General features: G+C 44.0%; 1 protein-coding gene across 1 annotated transcript in view; it reads right to left on the bottom strand.

Annotated features, from left to right (window-relative positions):
• Positions 1 to 6363: 6363 nt before the first annotated feature.
• trabd2a (TraB domain containing 2A) overlaps positions 6364 to 21931 on the bottom strand; it is a gene marked incomplete at both ends in the record, with an annotated part of 81365 nt that continues 65797 nt past the window's right edge. The window contains 2 exons of the mRNA XM_080017686.1: positions 6364 to 6577; positions 15874 to 16158. Of these exons, the coding sequence (XP_079873812.1) occupies positions 6364 to 6577; positions 15874 to 16158 (499 nt within the window). The remainder of the gene's footprint in view (positions 6578 to 15873; positions 16159 to 21931) is intronic.

Here is a 21931-nt window from a genome sequence, read left to right as displayed (position 1 = left end):
GCGACTGGAGAGCTTCACACACACACGCGCACACACACACACACACACACACAAAAACATACTTAGGCTCAAACTGAGCAGAAATATTGGTTTAACTGTAAAAGGATAACATACATGTAACAGAGTGAAGAAATCACACTACTGCATATAATTCTGGGCCCCTGGACGGCCCTCTGACGCCAGAATCTCGCGTCACGTCATCCCGAAAGCAGTTCAACCTTTGAATCCAAGCGTGAAAAAAGCGAAACAATTTAACCGCGGTAAAGCTTTCAACGAGTCGGAGCCGAGGATTCACAGGTTGTTTTTTTGTTTTTTTTAAAAGGCGGGAAGAGACCCCCGACAGGGACGTTTCAAACAGATAACTATCAATTCCCCCCGCGTGTTTTTTTCCCCCTCCCGCCAACGAGCTTTGGTTATTTTTCCTCGGCGCGGGGGTCGAGGCCCCGGCAGCCGGCACCGCTCAGATGTGAGCGCCCCCGCGGGCCTTTTCTACAAAAACACACAGAGGAGCCTTTCCACGCAGCACTAATTACGCGGGGGTCTCAGTTAACACCAGGCAACAAGACTAATGCACGGCTAATATCAATATTGAAGAGACCGGAGCAGATTTTTTTGGGGGGCTGGGGAGGGTCTGTGAGGGATCGGGCGGATTACTTGGGATAAACAATAACATTCTTTGCGTTTACAACGGGAAAGTGATTTGACCTCGCCGAGCCGAGAGGAAGGTGGATCTATTACTGCATTACGGCGCCCATGGATACGGGTGGATGAACTGGCGTTTGGATAAACAGATGTTCATCCCTATAGACCGCCGGTGATTAATCGTCATAATTAAAGAAGAGAAAAAAAAGGCTTGCACTGAATAACATGTAAGATTTGGAAAAAGAAAAAAGAAAACAGAAAGAGAAAGAAAGAAAAAGCACGGAAAGTCCAAATACTTATAATAATAATAATGTCTGAGAATAGTTAAAAGAGATTTCGTTTTGGGGCGGTGGGGGCGGGGGGGTGTTTCCTGCAGGACGTATTTGGATCAAGGTAAGGTTTTTTGGAAAGCCGTGCTCTTGCTCTTTGATGCCATATCTATATTTTGGCATCCAGTTATATGTCCTTACAGGAACATCTGCTTCCAATTGGAGCAGCGAACAACGCTGGTCCCGCCGCACGCCGGGGCGCTTTCCTCCGGCTTATACTTTCATGTTCGCTTGTGTTTGAAAAGTAGTCAGTTCAACTTTTTTTTTTTTTTTTTTTTAATCTAGTGCACCGGTCGAGAGGGGGATTTATTTATGTTCGTCATTTTTTTTTTTTTTGCTTTTTTTCAAAAACGTTTAACTTTTCTTTTTTAAATGCTGACGGTCTGTGAAATGCACCAAACGTCACCAGAAGAAACTCCTCATTTATGTACAGTTATTGACCCGGCAAAAGAAAACTGATTCTGATGATTGATGATGATGATGATGATCTGACGATTCTGATTCACATGATCGATATGATGTCATATGATATGATATATATATCATATCATATCATATGACATCATATCGTTCATCATCATATATATCACATCAAATAAACAGTTTTTGAGAATACAAGCACGTATTGTATGTACAGTATATACTGTATATATCAGACAGGCTGGGCCACAGCAGGCCTCAGGTCTGTGCTGTGTTCAGACGCTGCCTTCCAGTGCTGCCGTCGCAGGTTCAAGTCCAGATTCTTCCATCCGGGTCGCTGCCATCGTTCCTTAAATCGGGCGACCGGGGGGAGATCACTTACCCTGTCGGATCAAAGAGATAAGCCGCCGTGGCGGGGTTTGACGCCGAGGGTGAGATTTTGAAAGGCGGCGCCGCAAGGGTTTGTTTTTAAAAAAAGCGCCCGGATGAGCAGGACCGAGCGTGACGGCGACCCGGCGCTTCGGGTCCGCCTCGGTCAGAAAGAAGCTTCTTTCGAATTGGAGGCTGGGCGGGCTTTCGAACGCCGGCGCCCCGTAAAATCGCCCGGAGACCAGGGTGGTGTGCCAAGGCGACTCGGTGGCATTTACCAACCCAGAACACGTCCACGGATTTCGGGCAGCTGGCCGGTTCGACCCCCCTCTCTACCCTGGTAGCCAGAAGGCAACGGGACTTGACGCCCGACCCTCGGACCGATGGATTTAGGAGGATTTCTGAGAGGAAGTTGTATGTGGCTGAAATGTTCTAAACGCAGCAGGAGTTGACTGTTGCTGTGGTGACGTCTGGCTAGAACATGTAAACATACTGTGACGCGTATAGAGTTGGTGGTGTCATGGTGGATTTGTTGTTGTGATCCAGCCAGCGGGGCAGGGAGGGAGTCGAACCGGACACCCGCCCGACGTCCGGGGATATGTTCTGGGCCCAACATCATGGCACCAGGTCGCCGTCACACTCAGCCAGGCGCCGTTAAACACACCCTCGGGCTGTGCCCCCTTTTAAAAAGCTCAGTCGGCATCGAACCCTCAAGCACTCGGACCCTCGGGTCCTCCGACAGGCGGCTTATCTCCGTGAGCCACGGGGCGTTCCGGAGCTCGGTCGTCTCCTCCAATCGTTTGATGAAAGGAGCGGGACTCGGGCCCGTCACGGCGGCGCTGGGAGCCGGCATCCGGAGCCGCGGCGCCACCGTCTCCTTCGGCCTCGGCGCTGGTCTCCATGCAGCTTTACACCAACTTGTGTCGCACTCGTACGGGCGCTGTTTGAGGTCTTCATTATTATTCCACAATGTAGTAGTAAGTAAGTAAAGAAAAACCCTTGAATGAGTAGGCGTGTGAAAACATTTGACTGGTACTGGATATATATATATATTTATATCTATATATATATATCTATATATAGATATATAAATATATATATAGATACACACACACACACACACACACACACACACACACACACACACACACACACACACACACACACACACACATATATACATGTGTGTGTGTGTGCATGTAAATACATATATATATACGTAAATATATGTATCAATAAATGTATAAGTAAATACATGTGGTACATGCATATAAATAAATAAATGAATAAATACGTAAATACACAAATGTGACAATAAATGTGTACATGGATACATAAATGAATGTATACATGCACAAATAAAAATAATGAATAAATAAATGCATACATTGATTTTTTTGATGTCTCGAAAAAGTATATCCCACAAATCCAAAACACACACACACACACACACACACACACACACACACACAAAAACAGTTTCCAGTTGAGAACCATGGCGCTGCAAATGAGCCGCAGCGCCTTTCAGCAGGAGCCCTGAGTGGGAGGCGGAGAACCAGCGACCTCCAGGTTTGTTTGTTTATTCTCCCCCGTGACGACTGAGAGAATCACAGGACTTGTTAGAAAAGTATTGTTTTACACGGAGCACAGGAACAATCGATATGAAGCGTTACATTTTTTATTATTTTTTTTTAAGCTGAGTTGCGTTTCCTGGCTTTTTTTTTTTTTTTTACGATTTTTGTTTTTTTCTTTTAGGTAATGGTTTGACTTCAGAAAGCACGTTTTGTTTTTTGCCTTTTAACCCCCTCCCCGCCAAACCCGCAGAGCCAAAGCGAATGTAACTGTTTAAACATAACTATTTACATATATAATACACAAGACTGAAAAATGAAAAAAATAACTATGCAAATTGAATGTTTCAAAATATTTACAATATTTGGCTTTGTAATGGAAACATTTCTTCTCACAGAAAATGCCTTTTTAATGATTTTCTTTCCACCCATTGCACCGTTGACAAACACACACACACACACACGCGCGCGCATACGCACACACACACACACACACACACACACACACACACTTCTCCCTCTCATGTTTCAGTCAATAAACACCGCTTATGAACTTATGAACCATCCCGCAGCGAACTTTCTGTCGTCCTCCGGACCTGCGAGCGCCCATAAATCAAAGGAAGCGCGTTTAACAGGTCAATTAGCCGCTTTCCTGTTGATATAACAAATCAATTAACTCTCATTTCCTGCACTTCTAAAGATGCGGTTTGCTCTGGCTCCCCAGTCCGCTGCATTCCCTGACGGACGCTGCCTTGTTGGTGGCGGGCCACATGCGCACATCAAACGGCCCAAAAATCACCCTTATCACAGCACATTGAGCTCATGTAAACACTCCGTGATCCCCGGGTCAGTGCGGGGTCTGTGTGGTTGACTGTATGTGTGTGTGTGTGTGTGTGTGTGTGTGTGTGGGCGCATTCGGGCCTGTTTGTCATACTTAATGGAGGGCCCAGAAATGCTGAAAGCCCTGGATGTTGTGGGGCTGTCATGGCTGACACGTCTTTTCAACATGGCGTGGAAGTCGGGGAACAGCACCAGGGGATTCGTCGACCGGGGTGGTGGGCCCCGTTTACAAAAAAGGAGGGGTTATGTTCCACACATCGGCCTCCCCGGGAAAGCCTCTGCCGGGGAACTGGAGAGGAGGATGTGGACGGTGGTCGAAGCTTGGATACGGGAGGAACAATGCGGATCCTGTCCCGGCCGGGCAAACTACGGACGCTCTCACGGATCCTTGAGGGGGTCATGGGAATTTGCCAAAGCAGTCCACATGCGTTTTGTGGGCGTGGAAAAAGCGTGTGATCCGCGGGAAGGGGCCCGCGGGAGTACGGGGGGCGCTGGCCGTTGCACGCCATTTTGCTCTCACTCAAACCGCGTGTCCCACCGTTTGGGATTTTCACAGACAGGGCGCCAAGGCGAGCGCGGCGTGGTGGGGACGAGGGAGCTCCGAAGTCCCTCAATATTAATAATTATTATGTAATAATTATTGCGGCTTCATCAAGGAATCGCAAACGTTTTCAGAATACGACTCCAAAATATTTTTTAAGAATTTAAAAAAAAAATTCAATGGAAAAAGCCGATTTCTACTTTTAAACACAAATAAGAGCTCATTTACTAGATAAATACTTTATTGTGTTGAACCTTATAGCAAAAATATTACAATCATCTCAGAGAAACGTAAAAGAAAATGGCAAAACATGTGTAGTATAACCAGGCTGCATGTGCTAAAATGTGGGCAGATGGTATTTATTCATCTGAAAACCAACGCTTCTTTATTATAGATAACAATAAAAGAACCATTCCTCTCATCGCACGATAATGTATTCGAAAACGCATAAAAAAAAGCCACGAGTTAATTGTGCACTGATCGCGTACGCACCGTGTTGGACAACATAGCGACTGAAAAACAACCAAATAACACGGGGAGTGATTTTTTTTTAATGTCACCTAAAAGCTAAAGTTAAATAAATTAAACAAATAATCTCTATGTAAAAAACACATTGCTTCAGTGGGCACGCACGGCAAAGCCAATTATAACACTGATACACACAGTACAATCAGAGCTCCCCGTCAGAGGAACTCACAGTACACGGGCTATGGTAGTTAGTTCCTGATTCGACCTCAAAAATATACTGCATATCTATTTTATTTATACAGCCAGAACAAGAAAAAAAACTTAACATAATTTTCCTTTTCTTATATTTCTAAAATACATCTATCGATATGTAGATACAGTATATACAATTACCCCCATACCCCCTCCCCCCACCTCCCGTAAGAAACACTTCTGTTCACCAGGGCAGAGAATTAAGAGCTGATAAGAATTTAAGACTCACAACACACACACACACACACACACACACACACACACACACACACACACACACACACACACACACACACACACACACTCTCCTTTTTAAATGATAATACAAGTGAAGGTTGGCCTTCAGTGACAGTTTCTTTATGGGTTCATTCCGTCACATTCTCACGCCAACTGGACGTTATTGGCCCCCGGACTGGGCATTTTTTTTGCAAATTCAGAGAAAAAAAACAAAAACAACAAAAAAAAAAAACGGAATGTTCCGATCTGTAATCCTTCCAAACCGCCCTATTTTTTTCGAGGGGCGTTTCGGACTCCTTGAGACCCCCCCCCCCCCCCCCCCGCGTCGAGAACAACCCCCGCGACCTGCCCGCCGCGGTCCCGGGACGCCCCCGGGTACGTCGACGCCTCCGCCGGTCCCCGACAAAAGTCTGAACTGGCGTCCGTTGGGCTTCGTGTCTCAAATGAGAAAAAAACAAACAAAAAAAAAAAAAAAACGTCGAGCGGGAGAGGAAAGGTTGCCGCCGAGACCTGTGCTGGAAGCAGGAGGCTCCAGAACACCAAACCGTTCCACTCCCACGTTCGGTGAGACGCTCTTTGCTGGCGTACAACCAGGGGGGGCCCCAAAAGTGGGGGCCTTTGTTTTTTTTTTTTCCCCAGTCAAGGCCGTTTCTTTTACGGACTTTGGACTGAACTCTACTAGTCATTTGAGGCCCTACAGCAGAGCGCCCAGCGTCCGTCGCAGGGCTACGAGCGCCGCCCAGAGGGACACCCCGCGGGCGTAAGGCGGAGCCAGGGAGGCGGAGGAGGGCGACGAGGAGCGGAGGTGGTGGCGGCCGTGGTGGCCGTGGACTCTGTCGGGCGGCTGCACGGTGATGTAGCCGTTGATGATGCGAACCATCGGCGGGGGAGGGGACTGCACCATGGCGCTGCGGGAGGGGGAAAGCGAGGGAGAAGAGATCGAGGTCAGATACAAGATTAGATTGAACTTTTTAATCGACGTTTGTAGCTTGTTAAGTGTGCGTGCGGCCGCACAAGTAGGGTGCAGTGAAATGATAAAGGGGGAAACTCCAAATGCAACTAAGTAGGAAGAAAATAAATAAATGCAATAATGTAATATTCATTTAAAAAAGTAAAAAAACAAAATACACACACACTCATGCGTATATATATATATATATATATATATATATATATATATATATATATATATATATATATATAATGTGTATATAACATGTATTTCATGGTAGTCTTGAGTTTCCTATAATTTCTACAACTCTTATTTTTCAGTGATGGGATGATTGGCGCACATAGTTCTTTGTCACAAAATGGCTTTTGGTTCTTTCAGGAATTTCTTATGGGTCTTCTGAAAACGTGACCAAATCTGCTGGGTCAACAATATACATACAGCAACTTCAATGAGCAATTTTGCCGGTAAAGATGCGTCAAATCAAATCAGCTTTGTGGCGCGGCCTCTGAACGCGCCGGGAGTGGTTATGATGGACGGCGACTGGCGACGTCTCTGAGCCCATTTCAACTGGGCTCGTTAGACGCACTCAGACTCGGCCGCAAACACCACCATGGGAAAGTCTCAGGAGCTCAGCACTGATCTGAAAGAGCCGACCGTCGACCTGAACAAGTCGGGAAAGTCACTTGGAGCCATTTCAAAGCAGCTTCAGGTCCCGAGCTCAACTGTGCGAACAATTGTTTATAAGTTGTACGGAGCATAGCTGTGTCACTGGCAGGATCAGGAAGAAAACACAAGCCGTCACCTGCTGCTGAGAGAGAGTCGGTCAGGATGGTCAAGAGCCAACCAAGATGCACCAAAGAGCAGGTCTGCGAGGAAATAGAAGCTGATGGAAGACAGGTGTCCGTGTCCACAGTCGAGCGTGTTTTACATCGCCACGGGCTGAGAGGCCGCCGCACTTGCTCCGGAAGCGGCACCTTAAGGCTCGACTGAAGTTTGGTGCTGATCGCGTGGACAAAGTAAAGGCCTCCTGGAAGAAAGTTCTGCGGTCGAAATTTAGCTATTTGGCCACAATGACCAGAAATATACAGTTTGTTTGGAGGAGACAAGGTGAGGCCTTCAACCCAAGAACAACATACCTACCGTCAAGCATGGTGGTGGTGGTGGTATTATGCTCTGGGCCTTTTGTGCTGCCAGTGGAACTGGTGCTTTTACAGAAAGTAAATGGAATAATAAAGAAGGAGGATTACCTCCAAATTCTTCAGGAAAACATAAAATCATCGGCCAGAAGGTTGGGTCTTGGACGCGGTTGGGTGTTCCAACGGGGCAATGACGCCAAACACATCAAAAGTGGTAAAGGAAGGGCTAAATCAGGCTAGAATGAAGGCTTCAGAATGACCTTCCCGAAGTCCTGACTTAAACTCGATGGAGAACATGTGGACTGTGCTGAAGAAACAAGTCTGCATCAGAACGGCAACAATTTCAGTTGAACTGCACCGGTTCACCGGACTAGAGGAGTGGTCAAACATCCAACCCGAAGCTTGTGGACCGCAAACAAAAGCGCCTAATTGAGTTGAAAATGGCCAAGGACATGTAACCAAATATTGTCATTACCACCAAAATTGATAATTCAAGTTGTATGTACATCTTTGATCCAGCAGAATTGGTCACATTTTCCGAAGACCCTAAATTCATCAAAGAACCAAATTTCATGAATGTTTTTTCAGACAAAGAAGTATGTGCTCCAATCATTCCATCACAGAAATATAAGAGTTTGAGAAATTATTGGAAAACTCAAGACAACTGTATGACATACATGTTCTTTACAAGTGTATGAAAACTTTTGACCATAACTTTATAATTCTGTGCGCGTGTGTGTGTGTGTGTGTGTGTGTGTGTGTGTGTGTGTATATATATATACACACGGTATAAATATATAGTTATATGTTATATACACACTAATAATGCCACAACATTAAAATTACTGACAGGTGAAGTGAATAACATTGATCATCTCGTTCCAATGGCACCTGTCAAGGGGTGGGATATATTAGGCAGCAAGTGAACAGTCAGTTCTTGAAGTTGATGTGTGTGTGGAAGCAGGAAAAATGGACAAGCGTAAGGATCTGAGCCACTTTGACAAGGACCAAATTGTGATGTCTAGACGACTGGGTCAGAGCATCTCCAAAACAACAGGTCTAGTGGGGTGTTCCCCGTATGCAGTGGTTAGTAGCTACCAAAAGTGGTCCAAGGAAGGACAACCGGTGAACCGGCGACAGGGTAGAAAGGTGTCAGAACACACAGTGCATCACAGCTTGCTGTGTATGGGGCTGCGTAGCTGCAGACCAGTCAGAGTGTCCATGTTGACCCCTGTCCACCACTGAAAGCACCTACAATGAGCACGTGAGCATCAGAACTGGAACATGGAGCAATGGAAGAAGGTGGCCTGCTCCAATGAGTCACGTTTTCTTCTACATCATGTGGATGGGTGGGGTTAGGGTCCGATCCGATGGAGCATCCGTGCGATGTGCTGGAACAACAAGCCTGATCCATGGGGGCCCCACCTCAGCTTCAAGGACTTAAAGGATCTGCTGCTGACGTCTTGGTGCCAGATACCACAGGACACCTTCAGAGGTCTTGTGGAGCCTCCACGGGTCAGAGCTGTTTTGGCAGCATGAGTAGGACCGGCAGAATATTAGGCAGGGGGTTTTAATGTTGTGGCTGATCCGTATATACTCTGGGTGTGTGTGTGTGTGTGTGTGTGTGTGTGTGTATAAATATATATAAACAAGCAAAAACATAAGATTTTTTTTTTACAGGCAATATATTTGAAGCATAAAGAAGAATACAGATTGTATACGGTATCTGTATTTATCTTTTTGTATATTTGCACTTGGCAATTGTAATTCTGATCTATTTTTATCTATCTACCACTGGTTGCTGGTTTGAATTTTAATTAGTCAAGGGCTCCCGGAATCATTAAAATCCAAACAATGTTCAATGTGGTTTTGATTTTCTTTTCCCCATTCACATGAGTTGCATTACTGAACAATAGTGGAACATTTTAAAAGTGTTTATTTTTGAATATAGCACGGCCCAATTAGAGCAAAACCTTTGTGCTGGAACCAAGTCATTGACTCAGGAAAGTTTCGAGGGCGGTAAAGGAAAAGTTTCCTTGTGAGGAATAGGAAATGCAGATATGTTTCTCACCATGTGTGTTTATTTTCCATGTTGACTGAAGGGGATCAATAGTCCTTGCGTGGCTAAGAAATAATAATACTACTACTACTACTACTACAAATAATAATAATAATAATAATAATAATAATAACAATTAAAAACATATATATAATAATAATAATAATAATAATAATAATAATAATAATAATAATAATAATAACAACAACAACAACAATAATAATAATAACAACAATAATATAAATTAATAATTATAACAACAACAACAATAATATTAATAATAATAATAATAATAATAATAATAATAATAATAATTGCAGCTGTAAGATGGCAATTGCAGATATGCATTTTCTTTCTTAATTTTCTTCTCTTTACTATTTTCTTCTTGGTCTCTCTATTTTGTTCTTTATTCTTTTTAATTTTTTCAAATATCGCCCTTGGTGTTTTTTTTTTATCTTTCTTTCAATTTTGTCCTCCGTCTGTCTTTTTCACTTTTTCAGATTTCTTCTCATTGTCATTTTCCCATATCCATTTCTTTCTTCCTTTGTTCTTTCCGTCTTGTTGGCTTTCTCATTTCAAAATGTCCTTTCTCCTGCTTTCTCCCTTCAGTCGTTTTTTTGTTTTTTTCTCCCCCTCTCCCTTTGCAAATTGAAAGAGTCCTTTTTGCCCTGACACGTGAGGACCACAGTTCGTCACTCTGCCAAAAGATGGAGGCCAACTCTCACTCTCACTTTCCCCTTTTTTCCTGTCTTTCCTTTCGTCTCATTTTGTTTCCCTCTGATCACCCCCTCCTCCCCTTCTCTCTCTCTCTCCCTCTCTCTCTCCCCCACCGCGTCTGGCAATTAAACAATGTCTGCCGCTGTGTTTGAAGTCGGGCGCTTGTGTGTGGGACAGCGCCAGGCCAAACAAACACTCAGGTCCCTGAAGTCGTGCAGGAGTCTGGCTGCCGCGGCGGCGGCGGCGGCTGCAGAAGGGAGCGGCGCCGCCGGATCCGGTCCGGGTTTTTCAGACGCCTTTTGACCCGAATCCGACAGATGACGACGACGACGCCGACGACGACGATGACGACAACAACAGCAACAGCAACAGCAGCGGCACCGCAAGTCTTGTTTGTTTCTTATCGGAGTCGGAGCCCGAAACTGGGGTCCGGGAAGCTCAGACCCCCTGTGGTGCGGAGGTTTTTGAATCGGACGAAGGGTCCCGGGTGCGTTGAGTTATTGGAACTCGGTTTAAAACTTTAAAAAACACATTTTCTATCAAATTATTAACGCTATTGTTAATGTTAGGTGTCGCCATATTAACGATCAATAAATCTCGTATTACATTGATGAACTGTGTGTGTGTGCTCAATAGTGATCTACACCAGAGGTTCCCAACCGCCGGTGCCGCGGGGCATTTGCCACCGGGCCGCGACAATGCGGGTGGGGGGGCGCCCTGTTCTAGCCTCTGCTTTTGCAAAGCCCAATAATTGTTTAAGATTTGCCGTGAACACGCATTGAACGTGCGTCTTGCCCACCCGATCAGGGGCTCAGAGGCGATCTCCACCGGCGATCACAGTGATCTCAAGTTAAAGACAAGCGAAAGCGAAAACAAAATGAAAACAGTGTTATTTATTCTCGTATTTACTTTCCTCAGTTTCCTAAAAAACGGGGTAACGGTCACTCGCTGGCATTTTGTGCGCTCGCGGTCCAGTCGGTGATAATAAAAATGCCGGCGAACCCCTGATCTGCACGATGGGCAAACTACTCTGTGTCGTACTGGAGAAGACGTCAGAGGTTTTCCAACGACATATCTGACGATGGCGGCCACAGGCGGATGCGTTGTCGGTTTCGGTGTGAAGTCGGTTTTGGGTGGAAATTCAGCCCCGCTCCGTGGGGAGCAGTGGGCAGAACCGACCCACGGGAGCAGGGCTAGGGTGGAGAGACGGTACATACTTTTCTCATAACTTGGAGCGATAACAATGTTGGGCAGTTCAAAAAGCTCCCGAGACGATGGACGCTTGAATGCGCACAGCACAACCTCGTGGCAAAGCCCCAAAACGACGCCACATAGCCCCCGGGACACCGGTGCGCCCCCCCCCTTCCCTTTCGTCACAAAACCTCTCCGTCACAATTTCTCACATCGGCCTTGAAGTCTGAAAGTATTTGCAGGGCTGGCAAAAGACGGTGGTAAATGATATGTAGTTTGCGTTGATTATCCTTGAATTTTGGCCTCGCCGCCCTGTAGCTCTTGGCTCCGGCTCTTGCGCGACGTTTGGAGTCGGTGATGGTTTGACACAAAGAAGAGGACGCAGTTAGGCTTTTAAAAGGCTTTTTTTTTTTTTTTTTTTATGCCCCTCGCTTCCAGCTGATGTGGATGTTTGAAGCCGGTTCAGAGAGGATTAGTTTAAAGGAACGGCCTCACACTGGGACTCCGCTTGGAGCTGAGGGGGGGCAGGAAATCAGGTGTGACGCATCAGGCTGCAAAGAGTGCTTCACTGCCTTTCTTCCTTTCTTTCTTTCAGCTTTTCATTCTTTCTTTCACTTTATCGATCTGTTTCAATTTCCTTCTTCCTTTCATATATATTATTTTTCAGTTTTCTCTATTTCTTTCTTTTTTTTTGTTGTTTTTTTTTCCCCCCAAAAATGATTATTTCCTTTTTTTTCTTTTCCTTTCGTTCATTCTTTCTTTCTTTCTTTTTTTTCCCTCTCTTTCACTTTTTCCAATCTTTCTTCCATTTTCAATATTTTCAATTTTTTTCTTCCTTTCATTTATTTTTTTCCCATTTTCTCCTTGGTCTTTCTTTCTTTTTCAGTTTTTTTAAATTATTCTTTTCTTTCTTTCTTTCATTCTTTCTTTCTTTAGTTCATTCTTTCTTTAACTTTTTCAATCTTTTTCTTTGTCTTTCTTCCATTTTCAAAATTTTCAATTTCTTTCTTTCTTTTTCATTTTCAATTTTTTTCCTTTTATTCATTCTTCCTTTTACTTTTTAAAATTGTTTTCTTGGTCTTTCTCATGTTTTCAATATATTAAAATGTCAGTATATTAATATATTTCATATTCATTCATATATTTTTTTAGTTTTCTCCTTGGTTTTCATTATTTAGTTTTTCAAAATTATTCTTTTCTTTCTTTCTTTCTTTCTTTCTTTCATTTTATTCTTGGTCTTCCTTATTTTTTCAATTTTCTTCCATCTTTCTTTCTTTCTTTCCTTTTCTTTCTACTTTTTATTTCCGTTTCTTTCTTTTATCTTTTATGTTTTTGTCTATACCTGAGTCAAGCCTGTAGGAGTAAGATCTTCTTTCTTTCTTTCACTTTTTCAATCATTTCCTTGGTCTTTCTTACTTTTGTGAGTATTAACATTTTTCCTTCTTTCTTTCTTTCCTTCTTTGGTTCTTTCTTTCCGCACCTTCGCCATCAGCCTACGCTGGAAAGAGTGGAGCCTGTTAGAAGTCCTCACGCCACAGTGGACGCCCGAAAAAAAACCTTGACCATTAACGCGGCAGAAACGGCTTCTTCAGACGTTCAAATATACAAAGGCAGGCTCCTCGGCGCAGCCCTGGGAGCGTGAGTCCACAAACAGCTCCGTTCCCCTCGGATAAAAATAAGCCGCCTTTTCAGCAAGTGCGAAAAAGACTGCAGACATAACGTATACAAACATGTCTGACACTCGGAGCTCAGACATAAATACACCTTTTGTGTCTATTTATGGAGTATTTTTCACCTTATAAACGTCCCTTGTTTATTTTTCTCCAGACAAGATTTTGACCTCGATCTTTCCACTGTCAGTGGCGAGGCGAGGAGACGGGGTCATTCGGGGATTCACTCAACACCTTTCCTCAAGGAGTCAGAGTAGTTTCATTCTTTTTTCCCGTTCTTTCTTTCTTTCTCTCTTTTTACAATTTTCTTCCATGTCTTTTTTTATTACTTCTTCAACTGATGCTCTTTTTTCCCCCCTCCTTGTTCCTTTCACTCTTTCAACTTTACTCTGTCTTTTTTTTTTTTTTTAATACATTTTTCAGTCGACTTTCTTTCTTCCTTTCCTTCTTTCTTTCACATTTGTATCACCCTATAACCATCCCTTATTTTACTGAAGCAGTCTCAACCTGCAAAATCCAGATTTAATTTCAGGATTCATTGCCCCTCTCCGGGAGCTTGAGTGGGTTTTCTTTCTTTTTTTTTTTCTCTCTCTCTTTCTTTCTTTCTTTCTTTCTTTTTACAGTTTTCTTCTATGTCTCTTTTTATTTCTTCTTCAACTGATGCTCATCTGTTCCTTTCCTTGTTCCTTTCACTTTTTCAACTTTACTCTGTCTTTTTTTTTTTTTTTCAATCATTTTTTCAATCGACTTTCTTTCTTCCTTTCCTCCTTTCTTTCACATTTGTATCACCCTATAACCATCCCTTATTTTTCTGAAGCAGTCTCAACCTGCAAAATCCAGATTTAATTTCGGGATTCATTGCCCCTCTCCGGGAGCTTGAGTGGGTTTTCTTTCTTTTTTTCTTTCTTTCTTTAACCTTCTCAACGAGCGATGACTCGACTCCTGTCTCATCCGGCTGAGAGAGAGAAATGTGTAATCTACCTTTTCCGTCAATAAAGACAGTAGACCTCGTATACTTCCTTTTGTCGGCAATAAACTTCCGAACCAGACAGGAGGATAATCTCTACCAGTATATCTCAAATACAGTTTATCTCTTATATGTCTCTCAAACATCTCCGGCCTGTGTTTTTAGATGGCGGCTCTCCAACAAGTCAGTGCCGTCCACGGCCTTTGCATCACTGACCGGAACATTCAAAACAATTAAATGTTCCCATTGTGATTCTAATTCATCATTTGCACGAAGAAATGCACATTTCCTGTGTTCCGGTGATTCCATGACTGAACGTTGAGAGATAGAGAGAGAGAGAGAGAGAGAGAGCGAGCGAGCATGGAGGACCGCACCTTGAGGGTCGGCCTCCGCTCCTTCCCACCCCCCCCCCCCTCCCCTGAAAGGTGAGCTTGTTTTGTTGGCTGGTTAGTCCCTGCCTGGAGCGACCGGGAGACTTAAACCGGATGCTGGTTCGGGTTTCCCAGGTCCAGGAGCCTTGTATCACGATACAACCCGTCTGGGCCGATACCTCACCTCACCGCGCCGTGTGTGTGTGTGTGTGTGTGTGTGTGTGTGTGTGTGTGTGTGTGTGCGGTTATCCGATACGCTGCCTCTTTCCGCCCGGAGCCCGACATCAGGAAGTGTCAGTTTTTTATTGCAGGGACGGCAGAGTGGAAGACACTTCAGCTTCCATTACCGCTTGACACATTTCCAATTTCCCCTCACACCTCCCGTCATGTCCCGTCTCCCTCATCTCCCCTCGCCCTCCCCGTGAATTTGACCCTGGCGTTTCCTCATCCACCCGTCCCCTAATCTCCGCCTCTTCACGCAATCTGCTCTGTCTCCCGATGCACATCCTCCAGAAACCTGCGGCTCCGCCGACTTGCTCGAAGTCATTGCTGAGAATGAGACTTTTAGGTCGTTGTAGGTTCCGAAGAAGCAGCAGATGAAAAGCAAATCTTTTTCACATATTCGTTGCCGGCTACGCGTACCATTTGGACGTCTTTCCCACTGACTCAGAGGTGATAAATTACCGCTGCATGGAATGTTCTTGCTTGTTATATTCCTTCCAACCCCCGTGGTGCAATGCGGACTACGCCCGCCCGGAACCCACGCACCTGTCCCCAACGCCGATTGGTCAAGCGACTCAATTCCAGCGCTGGCCAAAATGCCGTATCAGCGCTTGACAGGCGCGCGTTTCACGTCGCCTCGCGTGATCGCCGCGCGGGGCGGCTAAGGTTCCAGTTTCGGGAGGTTTTTCGACCGAAACGGTTCCTCATTTAGCTCCTGTACCTTGGCGGAAGAGCGGCTATAGAGCCAAAGGTAGAAAAACAATCCTCCATCGATTGTGGGCTCATAAGATGATTTAAAAACAATTGTTTGGCAGAGTTTTGAACCGAAACCTTCCATTTGGTGTCCATGTTTCTCCTCCGGACCAACGCTAATAATGTCCCCGCACCCTTCCCTCCTCCCGCCCTGTCTCTCTCTCACCTCTCCTCGATGCGGACCCACAGGTCGTTGAAGTGCCGGTGCCGCTGTTTCTTCTGCTTGTTGCGCCTCTTCTTCTTCATCATCCTCCTCTCGGCCTTCTCCAGCAGCTCCAGGCTGTCGGGCGGCAGCAGCATGTGGGGCAGCTGCTCCTCCGGCGGCGCGCCTCCGCCCCGGTCCTCGTGGTGGGGGAGCTCGTGGAGGAAAGGCTCCAGGGCCGGGGTGTCGTCGTGGTGGTCCGAGTCCCAGGCGTCACCCTCCGTCTCTGGGGAGGCTGGCCTGGATCTCCTGGAGGAGGGGCGGAGAGAGAGCGAGAGAGGGAGGTGTCGTTGGACTGCAGCTGGATTAGAGACTTATATTCTGAGTCGTATACTGAACTAGATGCAGAGTAGAATAAAATATAATAAAGTGGTGAAGAGTAGAATAAAAAATATAATATAGTGGTGTAGAGTAGAATATAAATAGAATAGAGTGGTGTAGAGTAGAATAGAATTTAATATAGTGGTATAGCATAGAATAGAATACAATAGAGTGGTGTAGAATAGAATAGAGTGGTGTAGAGTAGAATAGAATTTAATATAGTGGTATAGCGTAGAATAGAATACAATAGAGTGGTGTAGAGTAGAATAAAATAGAATAGAGTGATGTAGAGTAGAATAAAATTGAATATAGTGGTATAAAGTAGAATAGAATACAATAGAGTGGTGTAGAGTAGAATAAAATAGAATAGAGTGGTGTAGAGTAGAATAGAATACAATAGAGTGGTGTAGAGTAGAATAAAATAGAATAGAGTGGTGTAGAGTAGAATAAAATAGAATAGAGTGGTGTAGAGTAGAATAGAATACAATAGAGTGGTATAGAGTAGAATAAAATTAAATATAGTGGTGTAGAGTAGAATACAATTGAATATAGTGGTATAGAGTAGAACAGAATACAAAAGAGTGGTGTAGAGTAGTATAAAATATAATAAAAAAGAGTACAATATAATATAGTCATGTAGAATAGAATAGAGTAGAGTAGTGTCCAGCAGTAGATTACATTTCTATTACATTTCACTGCATATATGTATGAAAGTATGTATATGTATGTGACGAATAAACCTCTTGAATCTTGAATTTAATACAGTAGAATAGAACAGAACAGAACCCCAGACACGAGAGTACAACGGAGGAGAGGTTTTGGGATTTCCTGGAATGACAGTTATTTGTCAGGGACGGGGAATTTGTGCGGCGCGCCGGACGTGCCGTGCGTGTTTTGGGTCACCACATCTGCTTCTGATGACCTGCTGGCCTGCTAACGAGGACGCTGGAGGTCCAGTCCCGCAATCGACGAAGGAGAAAATCCCATAATGGCACACAAGAGCGTACATGCTGTACACACACACACACACACACACACACACACACAAAAATGTCCCACGTCCACGCCGCCACGCCGGGCTCCCCACGTCCCCGCAAATATTCCAAGCCCTTCATTCCCCAGATGTATGTATCTGTGTGTGGACGGCTGGATCTCTGCGGCTGCAGTGGTTCGATTTAAGAGATTTGCTCCAGAGCAGCAATCGTCTCCTGGAGCAGAAGCCTGTCATTTGCTTTCCGTTTTCATATATAATCATATTTCCCCGAGCGTGAAGTTATTTTATTTATTTATTTTTTATTTTTGTTTCCTTCTGATGACGCAGAGTCAGCCAGCTCGTCCGGGCTGCCGCCCCGAAGAGCCCGGGTTCACGTGCCTCTGCTCCATCTTTGCTCCACCTCCCCTTTACTCTTCCTCTACGGCTACCTCTACTCTACCTCCACCTCTACTCTATTCTACCTCTACATTACCTCTACTCCATCTTTGCTCTACCTCTACTTTACTCTGCCTCTACTCTACTCTACCTCTACATTACCTCTCCCTCTACTCTACTTATACCTCTACTTTTGCTCTACCTCTACTCTGCCTCTACCTCTACTCTACTTATACCTCTACTCTACCTCTACTTCTGCTCTACCTCTACTCTGCCTCTACTCTACTTTTGCTCTACCTCTAACTGTACTCTACTTCTGCTCTAACCTAAGTCCACTCTATCTCTATTCTACCTCTGCTCTACATCTACTCTATGTCAACACTACTCTACCTCTCCTCCACCTACCTGTAAGCTTCCTCTACTCTACTCTAACTCCCTCTTCTCTACCTCCTCTATCTCTACCTCTACTCTACCTCTGCTCTACCTCTCTCTACTCTACCTCTACTCTACCTCTGCTCTACCTCTCTCTACTCTACCTCTACTCTACCTCTGCTCTACCTCTCTCTACCTCCACTCTGTGGGGTTTCCTGAGGGAACCCGCAACTTCCATCAATATTTAGATCAAAATATATAAAATTATTTGATTGTTTAATTTATCGCTACAAAGACATAGTACTATACTGTATGTACTGTACATACATATATATATATATATATATACATACATACATATATATATATATATATATATATATATATATATATATATATATATCCTTTTGTCCATTATTTTATCTTTGTCTCCTTCCGTTTTCATAGGCGTCAATATGTGATGTTCCTTATGCCACTGCTGCAGTTTCTCCTAATATCTCATAGTCTCTTGCGTCACGGTTGAGGAATTCAGATTTCTCCGAATACACCCGTTCACTATTATTATTGTGAACACAACGACAGCGCCGGGGGCCGTTCTTCATTCATTAAGTTCCATTATTTTTTTTAAATCTTTATTTATATTGCCTCCAGGCGAACCGGGATGCCTGAGATATATATACATATCACACCTGAAGATCGCACCCGCCCACGCCCACCCACATATGCACAGATCTCCCAGGAGAGATGCGAGATAACCACCCACCGAGCGAGCCGCGGCCGAGAACACTATATGCTTCATAGCTAAATGGATAAGTTCTGCTCGGCTTGGTCTTCACGACAACACCTCGTTGACGGCCAGTTTAAATACAAAGGATTATCTGTAGCCGTCTGGCAGGGGCGCCGCGCGGCAGAGGCCTTGAAGAAAAAACAAGAAGGACGTTTTTCAACCACTCAACTCGGTGAAGTAGCAATACATATTCGAATGACATAGTATTTTATTCCTTTCCACTCGACGCCGGCCTGGGACGCGGATGCATTGAGGAGCATGCGATGGAATTGAAGCCTCAAAGGCGCATTTTTTTTTTTTTTTTTTGTGCCGTGACCACCGGAATACAAGGAATCAGAGCCATTTAATGAGCGGCTCGCCATTTAAAAGTCGTTTCCATATAGCGCCGGCTGAGGCCGTTTGCGTGCGCATTCGAAGAGAGGAATGCGTTTTTGTTTTTCACAAACTTTATGTGCCGTGGACCGCTGATAATTTAACATTTTTTCTACATTTTACAGCAAAACTTGTCTTACACTCCCCGAACATGGGAACACAAAAGGAATGGCTAATGGGTTCTGCAAAACCAACCAAAACTATTTTTCCTGGCTATGCATCTCTAAATACTGGGAGAGTCCATTATTTTTTTTCCCGGATTCCTTGTATTACTGTTCACCATAGAATCATCAATTTGACGATCATGGGCTCTGCGGCCCATTCGTTTTAAGAAGGGATGAGGCCTAAAAAGCCCTTAAAAATATTGGAGCAAGGCCCCATTCGATTGTCAATTTAAACCGATGTTTTATTGCTCGTTCTTTTCCATCGCCGGTGCTGTTTGAACCAACACGGCGCGAGGAAATTCTTGAACAGATAAATCTCGTTCTCCTACGCACAAGGCCCATCCATCCCGTTTGCAAACAGACTTTGACATTTATGAATGCCATACAAGAAAAATGAGCCTAGAAGGAGCAGGGGAGTGAGGGAGTATCTTCTGCTGTGTTTTCTGGCGGAGCACTTAAAGAAAGGGTCCAAGTCGGAGCTTTCCTGGACACCGAAACATGATTGCTCAATTCTTGAGGCAACGTCGGCCTGTATCCGTTCAAAGCTGTTTAGGCATGTTAAATGTTTTCGGTATTATCACTCATTATTTTTCAAACCTCCATCATTGTGACCGTGGGCAATACATCTTCGATGCACTTTGGAAAATACGGCGCTCGACGCCAAGTCCATAGCTTAGCTCAAGCGAAGTTCACTGGAGGAAGAGTCCATCTGGGGGAAATATGTGGGGGTTTACAAGAGGGCTTTAAGACAAAGATAAACTGATTAGTACAGGCTAATACCACAAAGGGGATGTTGTTTAGAAACAACGGCTTGTTTTACAAGTTGTTGTAAGCCCCGCAGGCTGGACCCCTATTGTTTTTGCTCAGGTTTTTAATACTATTTTTCTCCTTGGCATTTCTCGGGCTCAAAGTGTCTGGTGCGCGGCAACCGCCGAACCCACAGACGTGGATGAGGTCTCATCGGAACCAGACGTGCCCAACGTAGACTCTATTGGCGTGTAGTGGTTGCTTGGCGCAAGATTCACACTGGTTCGAGAGGACAGACAGCAGGAGCCGATGCTGGAAACTCGTAAAATTGTAACTCATTTAAGTAGTAATTCTGATGTAAAGATGAGCGACGAACTGATGCTAGTGCCATTGGAACTCAAAAATTTTTAATTTTAATTATTATGATTATTTTAAATAAGCTTTTTGTGCTCCAAAAAACAGCAGCATTCAGAGATATTGACAAATATTTGGGGCTACAGCCTCTTCAGCACTACAGAAATATCTGCAGATATTTTTTGTACTTCATTCAATAACAGTTGATCGAAGGTTATGTTGCTTTACTGCGTTACTTAAATAAGAGTAATCTATAATGATTGCTTTATAAATGTATTGATTGACCTTATCAGGACTATTCGATTAGTCAACATTAAGAAGAAGAGATGAAGAAGAATAGAATAATTAGTCAACTTTGTATGTAACACGTGTATCAACGTGAGTGCTAGTTGGTGAGGTGTTTATACTAGAAGGAGGACTGATCACTGAGGACGACTTGTCGTGTTCTGTAGAATATTTTTCAACTTATACAGGTAGTAGGTGAGTAAACTTTACCTTACTTTGCTTGATATATATATATGTACTGTATATACAGTATATGATAGATAGATAGATAGTTAGGCACTAATAAAAATAAGTAATACGAATAAAAATAGAAAAAATAAAATGGTAATATGCAATATTAATGCAAGAATTTCCTGAAAATTGGTGATATGCAGTACAATAAACCTAAACATTTGTGAGAAGATATAAAAAAATGGAAATATACAGTGAACATCAATAAAAAAGTATAATAAATAAATAAATTAAGGATGAACAGTTTAAATGGGGCAATACACAATAGTATAATGATATGAGTAATCTGAAGTGAAGAAGCATTTATCATTCATAAAGCATGTTCTAATTGCAATAAATAAATTAATTTATTTATAAATTAATTAACTAATCTAATTACTAATCTGTGTGGAAACAAGATGTAAGAAAACAGTCCTTATGTGTTACTACTGTAGTCCCGGTGTCAAACGCAGCAAACGATCCCCAGATGCTTTCGTCGAAAATGAACTCGCATAGAAATGCATCAACGGCTGATTTCACGCCGAGGTGAGGGCGTGACGTCGATCTTCAGGGAGACAGATCGAAGGTGAGACCTCAAAACGCAGAATCAATGACAGGAGAAATTAGCCGGTGCAGAATTTTTTGATCATTTGCAGACGACACGTTTCTCGGAAGGGCTGAAGCCGAGCTTGAAACATCTGTTTCGGGTCTGCAGGATGAAATCAGACCGACTGTTGAGTTGCACTTACTTGGAAAATGATTTTGCGGGCGAGCCTCGGTTGAAGTGCAGAAGAAATGGAGAGACACTCACACACCATGGATAAATAAATATTTCTACCCAGGCCTGACCATTTTACAAGCTCGTGCTGTCAGAGGAAATGTCTCTCTCGTTCCCCGTCCTTGATAACGCCCCCTCGGTTTCAACGTACGCTTCGGCTATTCTCCCCCCGATCACCGCCATGTTTTACGAAGGAGAAAGGCTTCCCCTTTCTCCTTTTCGCTCTCGCCCCCACGGACGCGATCTTCCTCCCCGACGCTGAA

The sequence above is a fragment of the Zeus faber genome (genome assembly GCF_960531495.2).
Source record: "Zeus faber genome assembly, chromosome: 17".
In the NCBI taxonomy this organism is placed as follows: Eukaryota; Metazoa; Chordata; class Actinopteri; order Zeiformes; family Zeidae; genus Zeus; species Zeus faber.
Note: the sequence above shows the minus strand (reverse complement) of the source record. Positions and strands in the feature narration are given on the sequence as shown.